Below are 19,663 nucleotides of genomic sequence, written 5' to 3' on the forward strand. Positions count from 1 at the left end.
ACAAACCGATGGATTGTTGAGATGGCAAATTAAGGCTTTGCTACGGATCAATGAGGAATCACATCAATAATTTTGGATTTAGCATTGTAAAGGAAAATGTGAAGGATACAAAGCAAGGAAATCATTCCATCTGGGATGAACATTGCAAACACAATTCTTTACCACTGTCACATCTTTGCATTAGGTCATTGTCAGCCATAAGAAGCTATTGCAATATCATCATTTTGACATGTAAATCTCATTAGTGACACAAGGACCAAGCCCACCCAGGACACTGAGTTTGAACTGGTGCCTGCTGGGCAGCCGATGAGACAGGAGTTTCTACCCCTGATTCATGAATGCTGCAAATAAGATTTGATTTCACTCAAAAATGCAATATGGGTGTCACGGTATACTGGTACTGATTATAATTGTAACATCAGAAGAGTGAAATATCAATATCCTGATTATATTACACAGATGGTAATATTCTGATAATATTGTTATTGCAAATACTCTTGACAACAATAATCGTGTCTAGCAAATCAGATATCATATGCAAGATACTTTCAGTGCAATATTCATTATGTGCAGTATAAAGGAAAAATAGGTTTTTTGTGGCTTAATGAAAACCAGGAGAATATTGTGCTGGCTTATGAATGTTCTTTTTTGTTTTATCTTCCTTTTAGGGTCTTCTAGTTTTTTGTTTTTTTTCAAGAAGTTTTCAATATTTCTTTTTGATTTTCAAGATATTTTGCTGTTCTTTTGCAATCTGTGGAGTAATGTGTGTGTGACCGAAAATCTAAAAGAACAACAATTCTGTCATCATCTACTATCATCACATCACACACAGACACACACACCTCAGTGTGAAGCTGGCATGATAAAGGTGCGTCAGGAGAGGTGCAACTGGATCAATCTATTCTAGTCATGGTGTTGGATGGGGGAGATTTTGTGCGAACAGATGGTGTTTACCAGGTAGCAGGTTGGTTGGATAACCTAACCACCCCCTCTGTCCACTGTATTATTTTAGTAACGTGCACCCTTTGAGAAACACATACGGACACTAAAAAACCAAACAAAAAGCAGACATGGACACCATTCCTTTCATCTGAATGAGGGGTGATAATTCACAAAGCCGCTGTCGGGGAAAGGATAAACGAGGGGTGACGAAATGGAAAGAGAGCAGCTAAACAGGAAGGGACAGAGATAGAGGGATTGAGGGAGTGGAGCAGAGGAGAATTGGGCCATTGGTGGGTTTTTTTCTGGTCTGTAGTTATGTAGGTCACTTTTTCCTCCAACACGAGTGCGGGGAATTTGTAAATCTGACATAATAAGGCATTTGGCCCGCGGTGATGCTTCTGACGATATTCCGCCTTTCCTGCTCATTTTCGTTGCGCCATTGCACAGCTAACAGAATGCAGGTTTACCTGGTGATCCGAGGGCCCAAAGTGGGGCGAGGGAGAGAACGGACGCACGGTGGCTGATTCGTTTTTGGCTGGGGGAGTGTGAAGTGAAAAAAAAAGAGGAATATTTATATGGAAATATCCATCCACACGCACACACAGACACAGAGATGTTTGCAAGCTCCAAAGCACACAAATTCCTTGATGGCAGCTGAATTTCAGAGAAGATCAAGAATGTTTGATATTTCATGCTTGCCTTATTTCTCAGACTTTTCTCGTAGCAGTGGGAGATCAGAAGTAGAACGAATATTCCCTCTCTCATTAATAATTCACCTGTAGCTTTGCTCCAAACCAAAAGAAAGAAAGTAGGGGAGTAAGTGAGGAAAAAAAAGGAAAGAAAGAACGATTGAAAGATAGAAAGAAAGAAACTGATGAAACTGCTTGTCCTGTCAGTTCTGATACATCGGAAAATGTGCACATAAATGCAAGTCCAGAAACCCGCACACAAAGATAGAGGGGCAGACAGCACAGTGTATGAGGTCTGACAGTGCTCTCCAAGGACCAGCTTGTGTTGCTAAAATAAGGCCGTGTCTGGAAAGAGGTGGATTCCCCTAGAGTGGGGCACAGAAGAGCACTAAAAGCTAAGTGGAGATGAAAAAAAAAATACCCTCTAGAACTGGAGAGAGAGTGAGAGGATGAAGGAGAGGAGAAGGTGAAGGGCATGAGAGGAATGGAATAAAATCAAGGATGAAAGAGGAAAAGCATGGAAAGGAAAAGGGAAAAAAAAATTAAACTGAATTTGAAGTAAATAAAATCTTGTTCTTGAATCCAGAACATTTAATCTATCACGTGGTGGCAGGTCTTAACTACATTATGCAGCATTATACAATTCATTAATTCAACATGGACATGTCTGGACATGATAGAAGAGATAATGGAGGAGTAAAACCGCTGCATGCCTGTAAAACATCTAGGACATGATTTAAATCTGAGTAATTGCTAAAGAGAGGAAAGAATATACTGACAACCTCCGGAAAAAATCTGCAAGCTTCAGCGAGAGGTAATGCAAAATTCACGAGGTGATCAAGCACATTTGATGATGTCATAACACTGCAAGTCTTTTATCTATCTATTTGTTCATATCTGGTTGTGTAGCTCGGGGTGGAAAAGGCCCTCTGGAAGGTTATAGAAACACTAAACTGAGGAGTGGACTCAGTAAAACTATAACTTCTAGTGGGTTATGCATGGTGGCTTTCTTTATGACTTTTTCAGCTGATACACATTCATCCCTTTAAATGGTCAGGTTTGGGTGTGAATATGTAGGCTTTGTTTGGTCGTTTAAAGAAAACACACACACACACATATTGATCAGTATTATAACTGGATTGAATATTTGCAAGAAATCTCTGTGTGTTTCACTTGAATTTTATATGTTATATGTTCAAGAAAACATACAAGAGAAAACTGGCATGCTCAACTTGAGTGTGATGTGTGCTGGACCAAAAACACAAAGCAGTGAATAACATCCTCGTCATTCTCATTCAAATATGTAACACTGTTAGCATTGCATGAAGATTGATTTATGTGCATCATGCACACAATCTCTTGAGGAAAGTTATATTTGTGCAGAAAGAGACAGTATCGGTGTGGGAACCTTGAGAAATCTTTCCATTCTCTAATAAGCCTTCATGCTCAACTGTTTTTTATCTTTATTTATCAATGAATAAATACGAGTACATTTATTGAATATCTTACACCTTTTGGGTTGAGAAGCTCCCAATGATAATTTATACATCAGTAAACAGACCATAACGGACAATTATGCATGTAAATTTGTGTATATGGTAGAACTATTGACACAGTCTACTACTTTAGAACTTGGACTAGAAGCCGTGGAAACACATGGAACAAGGGTGTTACACTGGCAACATTGCTGAGAGCTTTTTACTCTCCTCTCCGCTCTGCCATACAAGATTGTGCCTCTCCTCCTGCTTCTATCCTTCTGTTTCTACATGGCACTTTCCTTCTTTCTTTTGCCTCTACACCCCTTGTCCTCTCCCTCTCTCTGTCTCTCCATCTGTGCCTGTGCGTAGGTACATTTCTTTTGCATTAGTTCTTTTTGTTGCTGTACCACAGGGAGATCTGGAGAAATGAGTAAGGGGGAGAGGGCTTATAGAAAAATAAGAGATATGGCTGGATGCAGCATCTTGTCCACAAACCTGCTCTTATACAGAACGCACAAGAAAATAACAGGGTTTACAGGGACTGCTTGGAAAACAGGAGCCAAAGACATCAGAACAAGGAACAAAATAATAGCTTTGCAAATTGGCAGCATTGCAAGACTGTCGTTAAGTGGGATTGTTTTGTGCATTTGTAATCTTTTGATGTGTGTGTGCATGTATCTATTGTTTTTAAGAAAACATGAGGCATTTGTGGGCTGGCTGCCGGCTGACGAAAAAAAAACCCAGAAAAATTCAAATGAGCTGTTTTTCAAGTCTCACTTGAAAAATAAACTGACCTCTGACAGGTTTCTATGGGCCATCACTCTAGCGACATATTTTGATTTCCCACTTTATTTATTCCACGCCGTATGTGCTTGCACTGCTAGTTTTGGGGGAAAGTTAAGGTTACAGGCCCTAGAATTGTCAAGAGGTGCTTTGAATTTGTACAGCACAGATCAGATACCACAGCTAACGTAAGAGAAACGGAGGAGCGATTCTAACCTTAAGATTGCACCTGTTTCAGAAGCAAAGCGAATGGAATATCAAAGTCACATTCAGTCTGGCAAAATCATTTCGGTTGATCGTAATAGTTTGGTCACAAATACTTCTCTATTCTCTATGACATGTCAGAGTCTGACTATTTGTCAAGCGATTCTGCTCTACACTGATTGATGGCTTCCATCCAAAGTAGATCAAACTCATATTTCTAGCAGAGGAAGGCCGCTTATGAAACGTGGCGTAGAGCATTCATATATATATAACAAGCATTTTCTGCAGCGAGGGATGCAGTTGGTGGGGAAACGTTTGACAGCCCTTGCTACGTTCAAAGATTATCAGGAGGGGTTGCTTTTATCAGGAAATTTTGGTTTGTGTGCAAAGCAACGGAGGCCTAAGTCATCTCCATATGGCCAGCTATACTAATTTAGACTGCAACAAAAATAAAGCACCACACCTCGTCTCTAAAGTTGCTGCAGGACTGGGTAATCACTGCTGTGTACCCAGTGCAGTGTTTCAATCTCAGCCAATCAGCTTGAGAATGATAGAGCGTGATATGAGCACATTGACACGGAGGGAAAGGCAAGAAAAAAAATTGTGGTTGGAAACAACCTCAACCTGCTCACTGAGCGCTCCCCGTCTATGTCTGCAGAAAGAGCAGCTAGAGACCCTGAGGTAAGCATGAGGCGAACTGAAGTGTGCTTGAGGAGGGGCATTCCTCTGACTTTCTCTTCTGCTTGTCTTTTCTTGCTGCAATCCCTCTTTCCCTGCGAGCCAGTGTGTGTTTGAGAGGGTGAAACACCACACTGCCACAGTCCTATAGCCTCCTGTGAGACACTACTTCAAACAGACTGGAGAAGCACTGCCAAGGGTTCACTTGCTAGATGCGTATGTGTCTTTTCAACCCCCCATGTGTGAGTATTGTGTCCACAAGTATAGATGCCCTTTGTGTCTCTGCATCTTTTTGCTGTCACCTGCTCCTATGGATTGTTCAAATCCTTTCAATTACACAAACTCAGATTCTATAACAATTTGCCATCAGAAGTGGAGGTGGTAAATTCAAACATGTTTTTCTTAAACGCATGTGACACTCGCACAGAAACATTCACACACAGACATAATTAAACAAATCCACAGTGTCTACAGTATTAAGCGTGAAGGCGTGCCTGCTGTGAGAGACATATTAAAACCAGGATTAGACCAAAACAATTATGAAAAGCAACAAATCCAGACCCTGTGTCCCCCGAATGCTTGGTGTGCGTGTGTGTGCCCGCACATGTGTAAGATCTCCTCCATCACCTTGTGCGGGCTCTAAATGGGGAGCATGGGTTCCTTTGCTCACATTGCTCTTATGTCTCATGTTTTATTTAATACTTGGCAATTGTTGACGAGCAAAGACAGTGGGGACCTTGGGCATGCCGCACTAAATAAAAACCACTTTGAACAGAGCAATGGCAATGACTCAAGTCTCATTATATTTGAATGTGTGCCGTTATGTTCAGTAACAGTGATTTGTGCAGTTAACAATGTTAAGAGCTCTGACAAAAAGGGCAGAGGCAGATCTGCTGACACAGAAACACAAATACAAGAGGTGGAGGAATGATTTGCTCCTATTACTGGTTCAGAAAATTTGATATTTTGTGTTTCACCTGGGAAGTACAAAACCATTATCCTCCACTCCCCTGTCCCCTTCCTCAATCCTGCCCTCTCTTTCTCATACACACACCTCTACACACGCTCTCCAGACACTGCACTAGCTTTTAGTGAGTCATAGTGGGCCTTGTTTATAAATGATTAAATGACTTCTTCCCAAGATACATTGCTGACTTGCATGTGTGGTATGAAACGATGTGAGCACTTAGATCATCTGGAGCTAGCTTGTTTTCTCTTCCTCGAGACACCGAGGAGTTACTATGTGCTTGTGGAAAGAATTACAAAAGATATTAAGCGTAAGCCTCTGTGACTGTTTGTCTATTTCCAATATCTTTAGTGCAAATGTATAATTAATTCTTCATTTTCAATCATTTCATGCATGCAGAGTCTTTTTACATATTTTAAAAAAATGTATTTTGAGGGTAATTACACTTGTTTTTTCCTTCTCTCTTTAAATATATTCTCCATCCATCCATCAATCCATGCAGCCATCCATCCATCCATCAGCTTCATAGAAAGCTCTCAGTGACTCCATCTCTACCTCCAGAAGAAATGGGATGTCTGGTTTGTGGATAATCCTGCATTACATCGTTAATCCCCTCCATGTGTTCACGCACACACACACGCACACACACACACATATTTGCTCACTAATGTGCGTGCACACCTTGCTAAATAACTGATGTAGTTTTTGGATGACCCACATACACCTGGATGTATAGCACATTTTCCAGAAAAAAAAGTATATATTCGCAATAATACTGTACATGCGGCAAGCCTCGTTGGTCTTTTTAGACTTTTGATTTTATTTTTTCTAAAATGGAGACCTACTGTGACAGTTTTCACTGCTGCAGCACTTCCAAATTGAAAGGGAAAAGTTTCTGCCACTGGAGGGTCTGAAATTGGACTGTCTGAGAACGTGAGAATATAAAACGGAGATGTATGAAAATTCAGTCTGAGGTCTCTGTGTGTGTGCAGATGCAGCCTGTGGGCAAAGGGCAAAAGGTGAGAGAAATGAGAGCGAGAGACAATAAAATCAGTGTGAGAAATAATGACAGATCATTGGGCGAGATATGGACAGACAGAGCGAAGTGGAGACGGCGAGAGTATGGAGATCTCAGTGCAGTGGATCTCATTAAGAAGAGGCTCCGGGGTCCAGTCACTTGGCATTGATTTGTTTAAAATCCAAAGCTCAGCCATCGACTGGCTCAGCCTCCTCAAGTCCCCGTCAAAGCCAACAACCACACACACAATGAACAGGCCTGTCTAACAATGAATCACAAGTCAAATCACTGAGGCTTTCTCTCCATATCCCCCAAGCAACAAGCGCTTCACTTGAATAGTTTGATAATAAAAATACAATAAAATTACATTCAAACACAAAAAATCTGACATCCTCAACATGCAAGTGTCAGTATGGTTTCACATACTCCAATCCTACTCAGCGCAAATGTATGCGCACTCCTTGCTGAAGAGCCAATGAATAGAAGCCACGCTCAATCAATAGCAATCTACGGCCAGCCTTCGCAATGCTAATGGAATCGTGCAATAGCTGGTGTATGGCCAGCTCCGTCACTGCAGCGTCATTCTGAAGCTCAAACATACACAGACAATGGTTTGACAGACAAGAGTTGAGCCTCACCATGTGTGTCAGTATGAGGCATACATATATAGAGATGAAGGTGCTGTGGGACACAGTTCAGGTGATCGAGAATGATGGATGGGATCATTTCACTGCCCCTTCAGCCCTGCTGCATGGCCCATCTCCCCTCATCTCCCCCTTAAGCACTGGTCATTAGCAACACACACACACACACACACACACACAAACACACATGCATAGGCTGAGTTTCACTTTGTCATCATGCTTATGGCAAGGTTGCATAACCTTGTCTCTTCAAAACAGTACGGTTCAGAACGGCAGCTGGAGACAGCTGTGTCTGTTTATGAATAAAAACTGTATACTAGCTATGGAAAAAAAATGCAACGCATCTATAGGATTTATTCTGAGCTCTAAAATTGCGATAGCTCCTTTCTTGTAGCACAAACACAGAAACTTTCCAAGCCTTTTTAAAGACTACAAAGTCTTCAGTTTAAAGTAAAAAAATTCTGCATATCTCGTGAGCAAATCCCTCCTGAGCTGTAAATAGACCTATGCTGTGACTGAATGCCGAAAGGGAAGCTGTGATGTTTCTCCATTTAATCGTCTCCTCGCGGATGTGAGAACATTATCTTGATTTAATTGAGTGAAAAGTGACAAAACATTTTAGCTGAACGAGTCATCCACCTCACAAAATTGATGGACGGTTAATGTATCTTTTTCGGATGAGCCGTTTTACTGTGTTCATCAAAGTAATTCAGAAGTAATAAAACTCTTCAATACGTTTCTCTCTGCATGAAGACAAGCTTGAAGTCCTTCGTGTGATTTAAGGCACACGCAATCGATAACATTTTTCTTAAAAAACGAATGTGACAGCAGCACCGTAAGAAAGAGTGTTCCAACTTTATTTTGTACTTACCCCATTGCCATTTATGCATTAGGCTTTTCCACACACCTTCTGGCAGCTGTGTGAAAAAAACACTTTGTGGGGATTCACTTCTATAAGGTATGCCCTGGCACAACAGAAGCAATTACAGAATTGCATGAGGGCACCTCCTACACTCTTAAGAGTGGCCTCATTTCCATTATATCTTCACAGAAACAACTCCCTTTCTGCGCTTGTGAAACAATCCTGCATGTGACCCATTTTTGCTGCAGAAAACAGAACCGGCTGTCTTCTGCAGAGGCACAACTCTTTGAACCCGCTGAATGCAACTCTCGAACGCGTGCACCATTGTCCTCGCCCGGTCCCTTAAAATCGGTTTCACATCTGTCGCTCCGTGACAGCCAGGAAAGCAGCCAGAAGCTGGCAGGGCGGAGTGACTCACAGTCTAGGCTTTGAGGAAAGGTAGTCTCTCTCCCTTTTTATGTTAATAACAGACGTGCGAGGGAGAAAGGGATGTGGGGGAGAGAACAAAAGAAGAGGTGAAGAGTTCAGGGAGCTGGAGTCAGTGCTTTGGGGAGAAGGATATTAAAGATGAAGGAGGTGCGGCGAGGGATACATGGATGGGAGGTGGTAGCAGCGCAGAGGCCGAGATAGCAGAGGAATTGGAAACATTAGATAAGATGAAGAATGAAACAGGGAACTGTTAGTTGGATTCTGAGTTTACAAACAGCTACGTGATGAGTCAATGAGTCATGGCTGTCATTGCCGCACCAGAAGGTACAATGTGGCATTGCAGATGAGCGATTGCATCCCTACGACTTAAACCCCTTTCCAGAAGAATTTCAGGGATCGATTTTTCACTTCAGCCAGACTGTAATTGTGACACTTTCATCTGTCTCATAGTTAACTTTGGTGTGGTTCGATCACTTAGAGTGTTGGTGTTGCATAGCTAACAAATGGCCCAACGCTGCATCCTACAAAGCTGCACTGATTAAGGATATGATGGTTTCTTTCTTAAAGGAAAATTAAAAGGTGAAAAGGGATGATGAATAACTACATGTAGATATTACTCTTCTATATTAATATGCAGCGCAAAGTAAGTGAAAGGTTTTAAATTAACAGCAACGTCAGCTTTTGTTTTCACTCTCTTCTTATAAATTGGCTTTTTAAATGAAAGCAAAGGAGCCAGAGATAAGAGGACAAAAAGACAGTGTCAGGTGTGGATGGAGGGATGGTAAGAGATATGAGAGGAGTGGGATGTGTTGGGGTACAGGTGACACACATGGCAGCGCCACATGCAGATGGTACACATGGATGAGCAGCCAGCGTAGTGAAGCCTAAATGCAGCCAGCTCGCTGATCAGACACACACACATACTCTCGTACACATATGCACACACGCTCAAAATGCATGCTGAGAACACCAGCAAGCTTGCCAGCCCTTTACTCACCCAAATCACCACTGTGAAAATTAATACCTCCAACCGTCCATACAAAAACCAGCCACGCACTCTAGTGCAGATGCACATACTCACTCTAGAAATCAATAAATTAGTTAAATATTCACATAGGAAAATGCCTATGTGAGGAAAAGCTTTGAGACACTTTACTTTAAAAAAATATTCAACACAAAAACACTCAAGGATTTCAATATCCGCTTTCTAATCTTAACAATTTCTTTTCCTTTTCCATTTTCCTTTTCTTCGGAACGTACCTGCAGACTGAGATTGAGCCAGCTGACTGCTTTTCCATCAGCCAGCACAAACACATAAGTGCTTACCTGATGAGAGACGGGACAGATTGAACCATACAAAACACAGCCCCCATGTTCTGCGATTTCAAACATGCACAAACGAATTGCACACCAGGCACTGACGGCCGTTCGCACAATATAACATGGTGCGTTGGGAAGGACACAGGGGGCTGAAAGCAATCTTCCGACCGACCTTGAGTGGGGAGGACAAACCGCGTGGTGGAAGGAGAGGAAAAAAAAGCCAATGTGAGGAAAAGGAGTGAAATACATAATCTATCTCCCCCGGCTGAGGGAAACAAATGCTTTCACTGTGATTGAGGACACAACACCCTCACACATCAACACACACTTACTCGTGCACACATTTTGGCTAACAGATGCCAGAATGGAAAGCTAAAAGCAGAGAAAAACTCATCTTCCTAAAGCAGGATGGGGGCAAAGAGAGGCCTCGAAAGACGGAGAGTCAGTGGGGCGAAGCAGGATGTAGGAGTTAGAAATAAGTGGAAACAAAGACAAAGATGGAGCAGGACAGACGGGGACAGATGGACAGACAGGGAGAGGAGAAAGAGAGATGACTGCTAGTGACCGGTCTTTGTAGATGACTGTCGTTGCTCACTTTTGAGTCAGCTTCACTGAGGCAAAGTCTTAATGACTCACGGCCCAATACTCTGCATAATCAAGCTGTGCTTATGTGTGTCAGCCCGTGTGTGTGTGTGTGTGTGTGTGTGTGTGTGTGTGTGTGAATGAGTGTGTGTACAAGCCACTAGTCTTGTAACAGAGAACTTTATTACCATCTGTTCTCACACATGCTTATTTGTTTAGCCGTGACACGCACGTCTTCTTCAATCGCTTTTCTCTTTTTTCTCCCTCCCTCTCTGTGCCTTTTCCAATCACCTCTCCTTTTGTGTCCTCTTCTCTCTGCCATGCTCCCTGTGTGGATGGAGGTGCTGCGCTCCAATAAGTAGCGTCTGACCCAAAAATAAGGGTAAAAAAAAAGGGAAAATAAAATAAAAAAACACAGCCATTATCTCAGCGGCTTTTTAACTACCCCGTCTCGTCTTGGTCAAACGAAATTGCGCTCCAGCCATTTTAATCAAAGCTCGAATGGGCATGTCAGTCTGTCTGAATGTGATTGAGTGTGTGTGTGTGTGTGTGTGCATGCGTGCGTGCCTCAGTACTTTTAGAGGCCATTAGGTGGAGCTGGTGCCTGACTGAGGGAAAGGCCGAGAGGCAAGGCAGACAGCTGTAGGCACACTCTCCTTCTACCTGTTATCACAAAATTTCAGTGTCCAACATTGTGTTGCACACTGAATTGCTTGTCTTCATGAGCATAAATTATTTATGGTACAGTGAGCATCACTTAATGGTAGAAGTGTAGGCTGTAAGTTGAAAAACGAAGAAAAATAAATCCTGTGTGCACCCTTGGGCGGATTGTTCTTTTTCTATTTTTTTAGAACTTAAAAATGACACCTTAATCGTGCCATTTATTGGACTATTTACAGCAAGAAAAGCACAAAAGCAGCTCATAATCTTAACGTTGACCCAGTAAGCCATTTCAGAAAACAAACCTGGCAGCACCATACACAAATAAACTTATTACACTTGTTTTTTTCCCCCACTTTGACATGCCAAATGGCCTGCGTTAAAAAACAGCTGGATCAGAAGAAACACAACTTGCCGACGTTTTAGACTTAACAGCAGGTAAGAAATGTCAAAACCAAAATAATCTACGTTTACACATTTTAACTTTTTTGGTTCTCAGTGTGTGTGAATTTGCCTCAAATCAGCTTGAAGCAGTGTGAAATTCTTCACAATAATGTTCAGAAACACACAGACCGTGTCCGGATTTGTGAAAAACACGCAGATGCACTTGCACCTGTGCAAGCACAGATCTCACTGGCAGTTCAGAAGAGATGGGACAGTAGCCTGGAGGAAGGGCAGGTGTCCACAGATGGAGCTCTCTCTGTCTCCCTTTTTCCGCCACAGATGGACCCAATCACACCTATTTCTCTCTCACATGCCCTGCAGCTACATCATCGACGTGAGGGAGTGTGCGTGTGAGTGCGCACCTCTGACTTTACAATCACATAAAAGACGTGTTTTCAGAATGATTCTCTAAATATGCATAAGGCAACAGTGGGTTTAGCCTACGGCGACAGACGTGGGGTTTACTGCGTGAAGCAGTGGCCAAGTGGTGAGGAAATATTAGACTACTTTCATTCCGGCCGAGCCAAAGAACAACATGCTGCTACTCTGCTGTAAACTCAGATGTGCTCGTTTTCCTAAATTCATACTCCACTGCTTCAGAAAACAGATTAAAACTCAAAGACTCAAATTGGTGCTGGTTTGGGATAACATTTCATTTTCTGCAAATCTAGAGACAGTGTGTGAGCTGAAGACGTGTGAGGTAGCCTGCAGAGAGCCTGCCTGTCTCAGATGGTGGGGGGTCCAGCGAGCCAATGGGACCACCCGATTCGTAAAGCAGGAAGTGAACCACTGATCTGTCATCTGTCTTCATAAGCCCACCAGTCAGGACCCTCCTAATTAGTCACCATGGAAACCATAGCTAATTTCCCAGTCTGCCATGCCAATCACGTCCTGTCTGTGGCAGCAATCAGAAAGGCACATTTATCCACCGCTGGGCCCGATCCCTGTAACAGATGTGTGTGTGTGTGTGTGTGTGTGTGTTTTTGTGTTCATGCGGGTGGTTCAGGGAGTTTGTGTGTGTGAGCTCATCAAATAAGTGGATTTCCTTAGACAATGTTGTCTTTCTCTTAAAAAAAACCACTCTCTGCTTTCCTAGCTTAGTAAATTCACAATGTTTGCTCAGATAGGAGGCAGATGTGTCAGAGCTGCTGAGAGGGGTGTGTGACACGTTGTGATTGTCTGTGGGAACTGTTTGATTAGCTTGTCGAGTGCTAGCAATCCCCTCACACCCACAAAGCAATCAAACAACTAATATATGACTCACACACAAACACAAATACACACATGGGTGCAGAAGCGCAGATATACTGAGGACACACGCAGCCTTTTCCAAGCAGGTCAGATTGTTTCGTAAAACAACCCAGTTATGCAAAATATGAGCCCTGCTGTTCTTAAATAAGCTGCACATTCACACATCTCAACACATTGATTTTTTAAACGAAATCCACATCTCATCTGAATATTCAATCAATTAATCAGCATGAAATTAGAAAGTCAAATACCAAGAAATAACCTTGTAAATATTGAGGAACACACATGTGAAAAACTGAGGTATTGATGTGGAACAGTGGCAAAGCGTGTCCCATCCATTTCTTCATCTGCCTGTCAATCGCTACAATCATTGTAAATTGGATCGTGGTCACCAGAGAGCCGAGAGCTGACAGACAAAGAAAATGCACTTACATCCATCCCAACTTGAAATCGATGACCAAAAGAATAGACCCCCTCCCCTAAAAAAACAAAAACCAAAAAACAGCAAACACACTCACTCAGGTTCATATACAAAGAGCACGCACTGGCTATCGCGGATGCCAATCATAACTTCAAGGGCACATCAAAGCTGCGTTCTATTCAGATTTATGCCGTTTGATCACTAGCTACATTCACCGTGCACACACATTCTCATGCACACACACACGCACGCATACCCATACCCATATACACACCATCATATGTGCATGTAACCTACATTACAGCTAGGCACTAAAATGCAAAATTTACAAGTTAAGAATAAAACACAGAGAAATAATTCAGGATCCACAAGTCTGTCCATCCGCTGCACAAGGGTTTGGCTTCAGTCAAGTTCCAGTGTGGTTCTCATTCTTTCACCTACGTATAAAGAAGATGTACAGCAATGACATCTGACCATCGGAGCGACATAGAAGTGTCCGAGGGTCTTACCTGTCTCATGCGAGAGGGTCTTGGTTCTTCCAGTGTTGCCTGCGTGATGCATTGCTCCGTACTTGTCGCTCATTGTGATGGACCCTCTACCCTTATCTCCTCTCCTCCACACTCCACTCCGTTCTGCTCCCGTGAGAGTCCTCTTTTCTTGATTCTCAATCTTTTGAGCCCTGTTTTCTCCTCCTTGTCAAAGTCCTCTTTGTTGCTTCTATCTCCCTTGCTGTTGTTTGTCTTCACTCTTGTTTGTCTTGCTTGTCCGCTCACTGTCTGTTTTCAGTGAGCTCTGTGAGGCACAGTCCGCTAGCTGAGTGCCGGAGCACCGCGCAGGAGGAAAGACACACACTCGGGCAGTGTGGATCGGCGCACCAGCACACGTGTGACTGTTGCACTGCAGAGATGAACAGCACACACCAGAACACAATAGGGAGGAGAAAGATGAGCGCAATGCCCGGTGCTCCTTTTCCAGGAGATTGCAGGTCTTTTAGTCACCCCCTTGTTTTCAGTCCTCAGTCCTTTTTGTTACTCGATCTGTCACAAATCAGGGCCAGCTCAGGCGCAGGGGAACAGATGGATGAGAGAACACCAAGAGTACCTTTCAGCCTGTGACAGGCAGAGCAGAAGACAAGGAGAGATGTGGCTGTGGCTCCATCCTCCATCTGCCCACAGCTGAGACTGAGAGCAGACTCAACACAGGCACACACACCCGCTCTCTCTCCCTCTCCCTCCCATCAGCGTCGCACCACCGAGATGGAGGGGAAGGATGACGGCGGGAGCTAACGAATGAGCCAGAGGAGAGAGAAAAAGGGGGTATGGGTGAGACAGTGGAAGAGCGTAGTGGTGGAAAGGAGGAGGAGGAGGTGGCAATGAGGGCGGGAACACACGATGGAGCTCACAAGCGCTCGAGAGCGAAAGAGTGACAGAATCATGGAAATGTGACAAAGCATGCAGATCAAAAGGCAAAGGGGGGAAAAAAGAGGGGAAAGGATTAAGTGATAAATAGCAGACACAAGAGGATGGGGGGCTGGAGGGGAAGAAATTAATGAGGCACGATGGGGTGGGGGGGACAAGGTTAAGGTTAAAGGGAGAAAACAGACAAGGCAGCCAAGCAAAGATGCAAAGTGGGAGACAGGGAGGGAGGGCAGAGGACACTGCGGCGATGAAGCCAGTAATATGTCAGATCTCACATGGGTGCGCTCACATCCACGTAATGACTCTAAATAAGAACAGAACAATGTCACAAAAAACACGGCAGGCAAAGAGACAACATTTTACTCAAGCTCTATGCAATCAAACGTTTACCTCGCAAAATATAAAATGACACAAGAAAAACAATACTTTTTTCTTTTCGTCCCGCAAAATGATTTTGTCCCATGGTAGACAAAGACAAATTTTGTCAGTTGAAGCTTCTAAATTACATCAGTCTTTCTCTGGCCTCCCACCAGACTCCAGCCACCAGTTTAAGTGGCAGGTTACCAGGTGAGTGAAGGTCCTCACACTGCCCAGCAGAGGGCAGACATTTTGTCACTTATCAGCCAAAAGGCTGAGGTCATCCAACTCATCATGCTATATTAATATTTGCATGATCCCACATCACTGAACCCATTAATCGACATAAAATATGTTCAAGACACATCACCGAAGTCACTTATCAAACAGTATTTAGACTTTAATCAAAGCTACACTCCATTTAAACTTTGTATCTCAACATAACTAAGCTGCGTAACATTTAAGCTTCTTTGTAATATCATCTTCTGGAAAGATGGTGCGTCTTCTTTTAGTCTTTAATATTATATGATATACATATAATATTTAATGTGGATGATAGACTCAAATATGCCACACAACTAAAGGCCAACAGTCATGTAAGGTAGACCAACAGATACAGTATGTGCATGCATGTTCACTAACACAAACAGATAAAAAAAAAGCTCAGGTCAGAAGAAAAAGCACAAGTTGACATAATGCAGGTGTGTGTTTCTGCTGAAATGAAGTGAGAGGAGGGCTGGAGCTCTAAAGGACGACCCCAGAGCCACTTCTCTGGAGGAACACTGTCAGCCTCATTCCCTATTTCTTCACGTGACATTCTCAGACCCCATCTATCATCCTCAAGGAGTCACACAATTACTTGTGTAAGAAGCACATACGCAGTTGAGCTGTGCGAGTACATGTTCCCTTATATGTATGCGGAAAGCATAGAGTGGCACACACCTGGGCAGGTATTCTCCTTCTGTACACATATTTGCATGTGGAGGTGCTGAAACTCAATTTTACAGCAGAAACAAGGAGGGGGAGGGAGGTTGTTTGTGGCCATGACTTCATAATACGGTTGCGAGCGCGGCCTAGGTAGAACCGGACGGAGCGCAGGAGGAGACGCTGGATTTTTAGATGAGGTTCACGTCGATTTGTCATGATAAAAGACCCATCTGAGGCAGAAACAAATTGCTTTCTTGACAACACTTTGCAATGCACCATCATACACACACTCACATGGGCCTGCTTGCACATATACACGTGTACGTACACATATATTAGAACATAAAACAAAAAATGTTTCCATGCAGGTTATTTATCAATGCCATCCGATGTCATTATACCTGGCATGTCTATATAACTATACACATTGTGTGTATATGAGGGTAACACTGAAGCGCCCACTCTGTGTGATTCACCAGCGTCCATTCATTCTACAGTAATTCAGTGAGGAGGATATGAGGCTGCATGGAAAGCATGTAAAGAGAAGCAGAGGATTGATGAAAGAGAGCGTTTGGAAAGGTCACAGACAAGATGAGCAAGCGTCATGTAATGGCCTGAGATCAAGTAAAACCTATGTATAGGCCTTTTATGCAGATTTACATTCTTTATTTTTACTGCACTCTTAGGTTAATATCTGGTTTTTAAAATGCAACCTGGGCAGTTTGAGTTACAAGCTGCCAATCAATACAATCTTTATAGTCCAAGCATGTCATTTCATATATTTCCCAATACTTCAGCTGTCCTTCCTATGTGAAGAAACCCCCAATAAACAAAAAAAAAAAACATAACCCATGTGATTTATTTTTATCCAGCTACATTCCTGTTTCTCCTCCCTCTACCTGCCTCCTCAACTGAAAAGCAGCAGGATAGCCAGTGAAGGGGGAGTAAGGGAGAAGGTGTGCTGTAAGGTGCCCCATGGGTTGAACACGGTCATTTGTCATGAGGCTGAAAGCTTAAGAAAAGACTAGTTAACCTTTACAGCTGATTCCCATGAGACACAGAAAAAAAACACAGTCCAGCAAAACGCCTCGAGGAAAAGGCAGATTGTATGTGCACACGCATGTGCCCATGCTCTTGCAGGAATAGCCCCTCCAGCATACTCTGGAAATCAATAGCGGTGAAACGTCCTACGGGAAGTGAGAGGAGGTTACCATTTTTACACCAGTTCACCCTTCCAAACTCCCGCTCTTTTCCCAATGGTGGAAGCCGTTCTGTCTCCGTGGTCCTTTTCCTTCCTCCTCCCCCCCCCCCCCTTGTCATCCCCACACCCTGCCAGAGTAATTAATCACCTTGTGCTAATTAGCTATTAACTAATGACAGACTGACATGCCTCTGCCTATGTGTGCATGTCTGAGTGTGTGTGTCTGTGAAAGCTTGTGTGAGTGTTGCCAGTGCCACCCCCGGCACACTAATGTGATTAATAAGGTTAAGCTCTTATTAGGCGGGGAGCACAAGGAGTGCATGCACATGCACCAATACACATGAAAGCAACGCACATTCCCACAAATGCAAAAGTCAGAGTTTTTATTTATCTTTTTTTTTTCATCCATAGAGAATGACTACTGTACGTATGGGTTTAAATAAAACTAGGGTGTGAAATTAAAAAGAAAATATAATGATTTACCTTTCATCATATAAACTCATTACCAGAAAGCTGACTCTACTGAGCCTAATCAAGTCTCGGGGAGAAAGAGAAAAGCATTCCACTAATGCACATCCCCACAATTGGGCTTGAAAAAAAAAAGCAAAAGAGAAAACAGGAGATGCTTTATGAACACATTGCAAGTATCTTAAGAATAGTCTTCTTCTTTGGTGCACAACACGAGACTTTATAGTCACATAAATAACGGCCCATGTACCAAACAAGTACAAAGTAAGAGAGACACACTACACCAGCTGTAACCCAAATTACAAATTAAAATTTCCTTTTTTTCCAATAGAAAAGGTCTGTAGCCAGAGTCTGTTTAATCAGATGTATCAGACTTTAAAGCCTCTGCTCTCCAATTCCAAGAGAAATGTAGTTACAGCAAGATCATCTGATACTCATGAGAATCCTTGCACTACATAATAGGGATTCTAACCTAGCTGCATGTGAGTGCATTTGTGCAACTTCGAGGGTGTAGATACTCGTGCCGGCACATTGTACTGTGCTGTATGAGCTCCTGTGTGTCTCTGACCTAACAGTCCATCCCTCCGGAGGACTTTTGGCGCATACAGAGACTCATTTGCATTCTCGCAGCTCTCACATTTTTTCTGCGGCTTTAGAAGTGAACAGCTGCTTAATGGCCATTGCTCTTCAGAGACAGGACATTGGGAAGCATAGAGGAGGTTAGCCAGGGTTTCTGCTCTGCCAAAGGCACACACGCATGCGGCAAAGCACACACCAGGTAAGGCCTGGTTCAGCAATGGTTTTGAGAGTGAGATGTGACCATTCAGCAGATGTTTTCCCTCCCAAATGGGACTTTGGTTGCTTTCCACACTGGTGAATTTAACTACAATGGAAAACAAAGCAGAATTCTCATGCATTATGTTGTAACTGATGTGACAACAACAGAGATAATTCATTCACCCTGTATGGCAAACACGGTACTGGTGAATTTTTAGAAGTTGGAATTAATGTGTGTATTGAAAATATCTTAAGAACAATACGGATGGTAGTATGCAGTAGCTACATGTTCCAAGCAACTGATAGTGGGAGTAATACCAATTCTGTACACCACTAAAATCACTGAAATCTGGAGTTTTAAGAGGATGCATGAATGGACGAAGCAGTGGAGGGTTTTTGTAAAACCTGATTTAAAAAGCAAAATAGGGGATTGCCACTGGATTTTGGGGGGCTGAAGGGAGGTTGAGTGCTCTCTCTATTTTTTTTTTGCCCTCTCAAATTTAAACCCTGCGCCACAGACACACTGACTCACATCCAAGCACAACTACATGAAATGGCTTTCATCTCCATGCTCATTTGACTGTTTGACTTGCAGACACACATGGGCGGGCGGTGTTTCATGAGATGCCAAAAGAAGGGATTTGGTGGAATAAAAGGGAAGTGAGAAAAGGTTATCACCCTACAGCAAGAAGTGTGGAAAACTACCCTGCTTACACAGGGCTCCTCTCATCGGGAACTTTGTGTCTAAACCAGAGATTTACTCGAAGATTACTCGAATGCCCTCACAATTTCAAGAGCGGGTCAGTGAAGCACAGCCTGGCTGGTTTTCTTCACCTTGAATATCACCATTATAAATCATTATTTAGTTAACGGACCAACAAATGAACCTGACAACGAAAACTCAAAATACATCTGACCTCACATTGCAAACTGGTACAAACAAAATAAACACAACAATCAATTTTGGCTGTTTGGTAAAATGTTCAGCAAGACTGAATAAAGATATTCATGTTGGGACCAAAATAAACATATGGTTTTGGTCATGTGGACTTGCATGTGGACTACTTCTTTTACTCCCTTGAACATACAAATATACATAAACTCTCAAAATTGAAAAATTTTTTGAAAATTTTGTCAAAGGTT

The 19,663-nt window shown here is 42.8% G+C and overlaps 1 protein-coding gene across 3 annotated transcripts in view; it reads right to left on the reverse strand.

Annotated features, from left to right (window-relative positions):
* Positions 1–19,663, reverse strand: part of tenm2a (teneurin transmembrane protein 2a) — a 254,018-nt gene that overhangs the window by 94,380 nt on the left and 139,975 nt on the right. For 2 of the 3 annotated variants that reach the window (XM_075481022.1, XM_075481021.1), the window contains exon 1: positions 13,882–14,593. The exons of the other annotated variant lie outside the window; for it this stretch is intronic. In XM_075481022.1, the coding sequence (XP_075337137.1) occupies positions 13,882–13,954 (73 nt within the window). In that variant the 5' untranslated portion in view covers positions 13,955–14,593. Of the gene's footprint in view, positions 1–13,881; positions 14,594–19,663 lie in introns of those variants that run through there. 3 annotated transcript variants of the gene reach the window in all.

The sequence above is a fragment of the Odontesthes bonariensis genome, chromosome 13 (assembly GCF_027942865.1).
Source record: "Odontesthes bonariensis isolate fOdoBon6 chromosome 13, fOdoBon6.hap1, whole genome shotgun sequence".
In the NCBI taxonomy this organism is placed as follows: Eukaryota; Metazoa; Chordata; class Actinopteri; order Atheriniformes; family Atherinopsidae; genus Odontesthes; species Odontesthes bonariensis.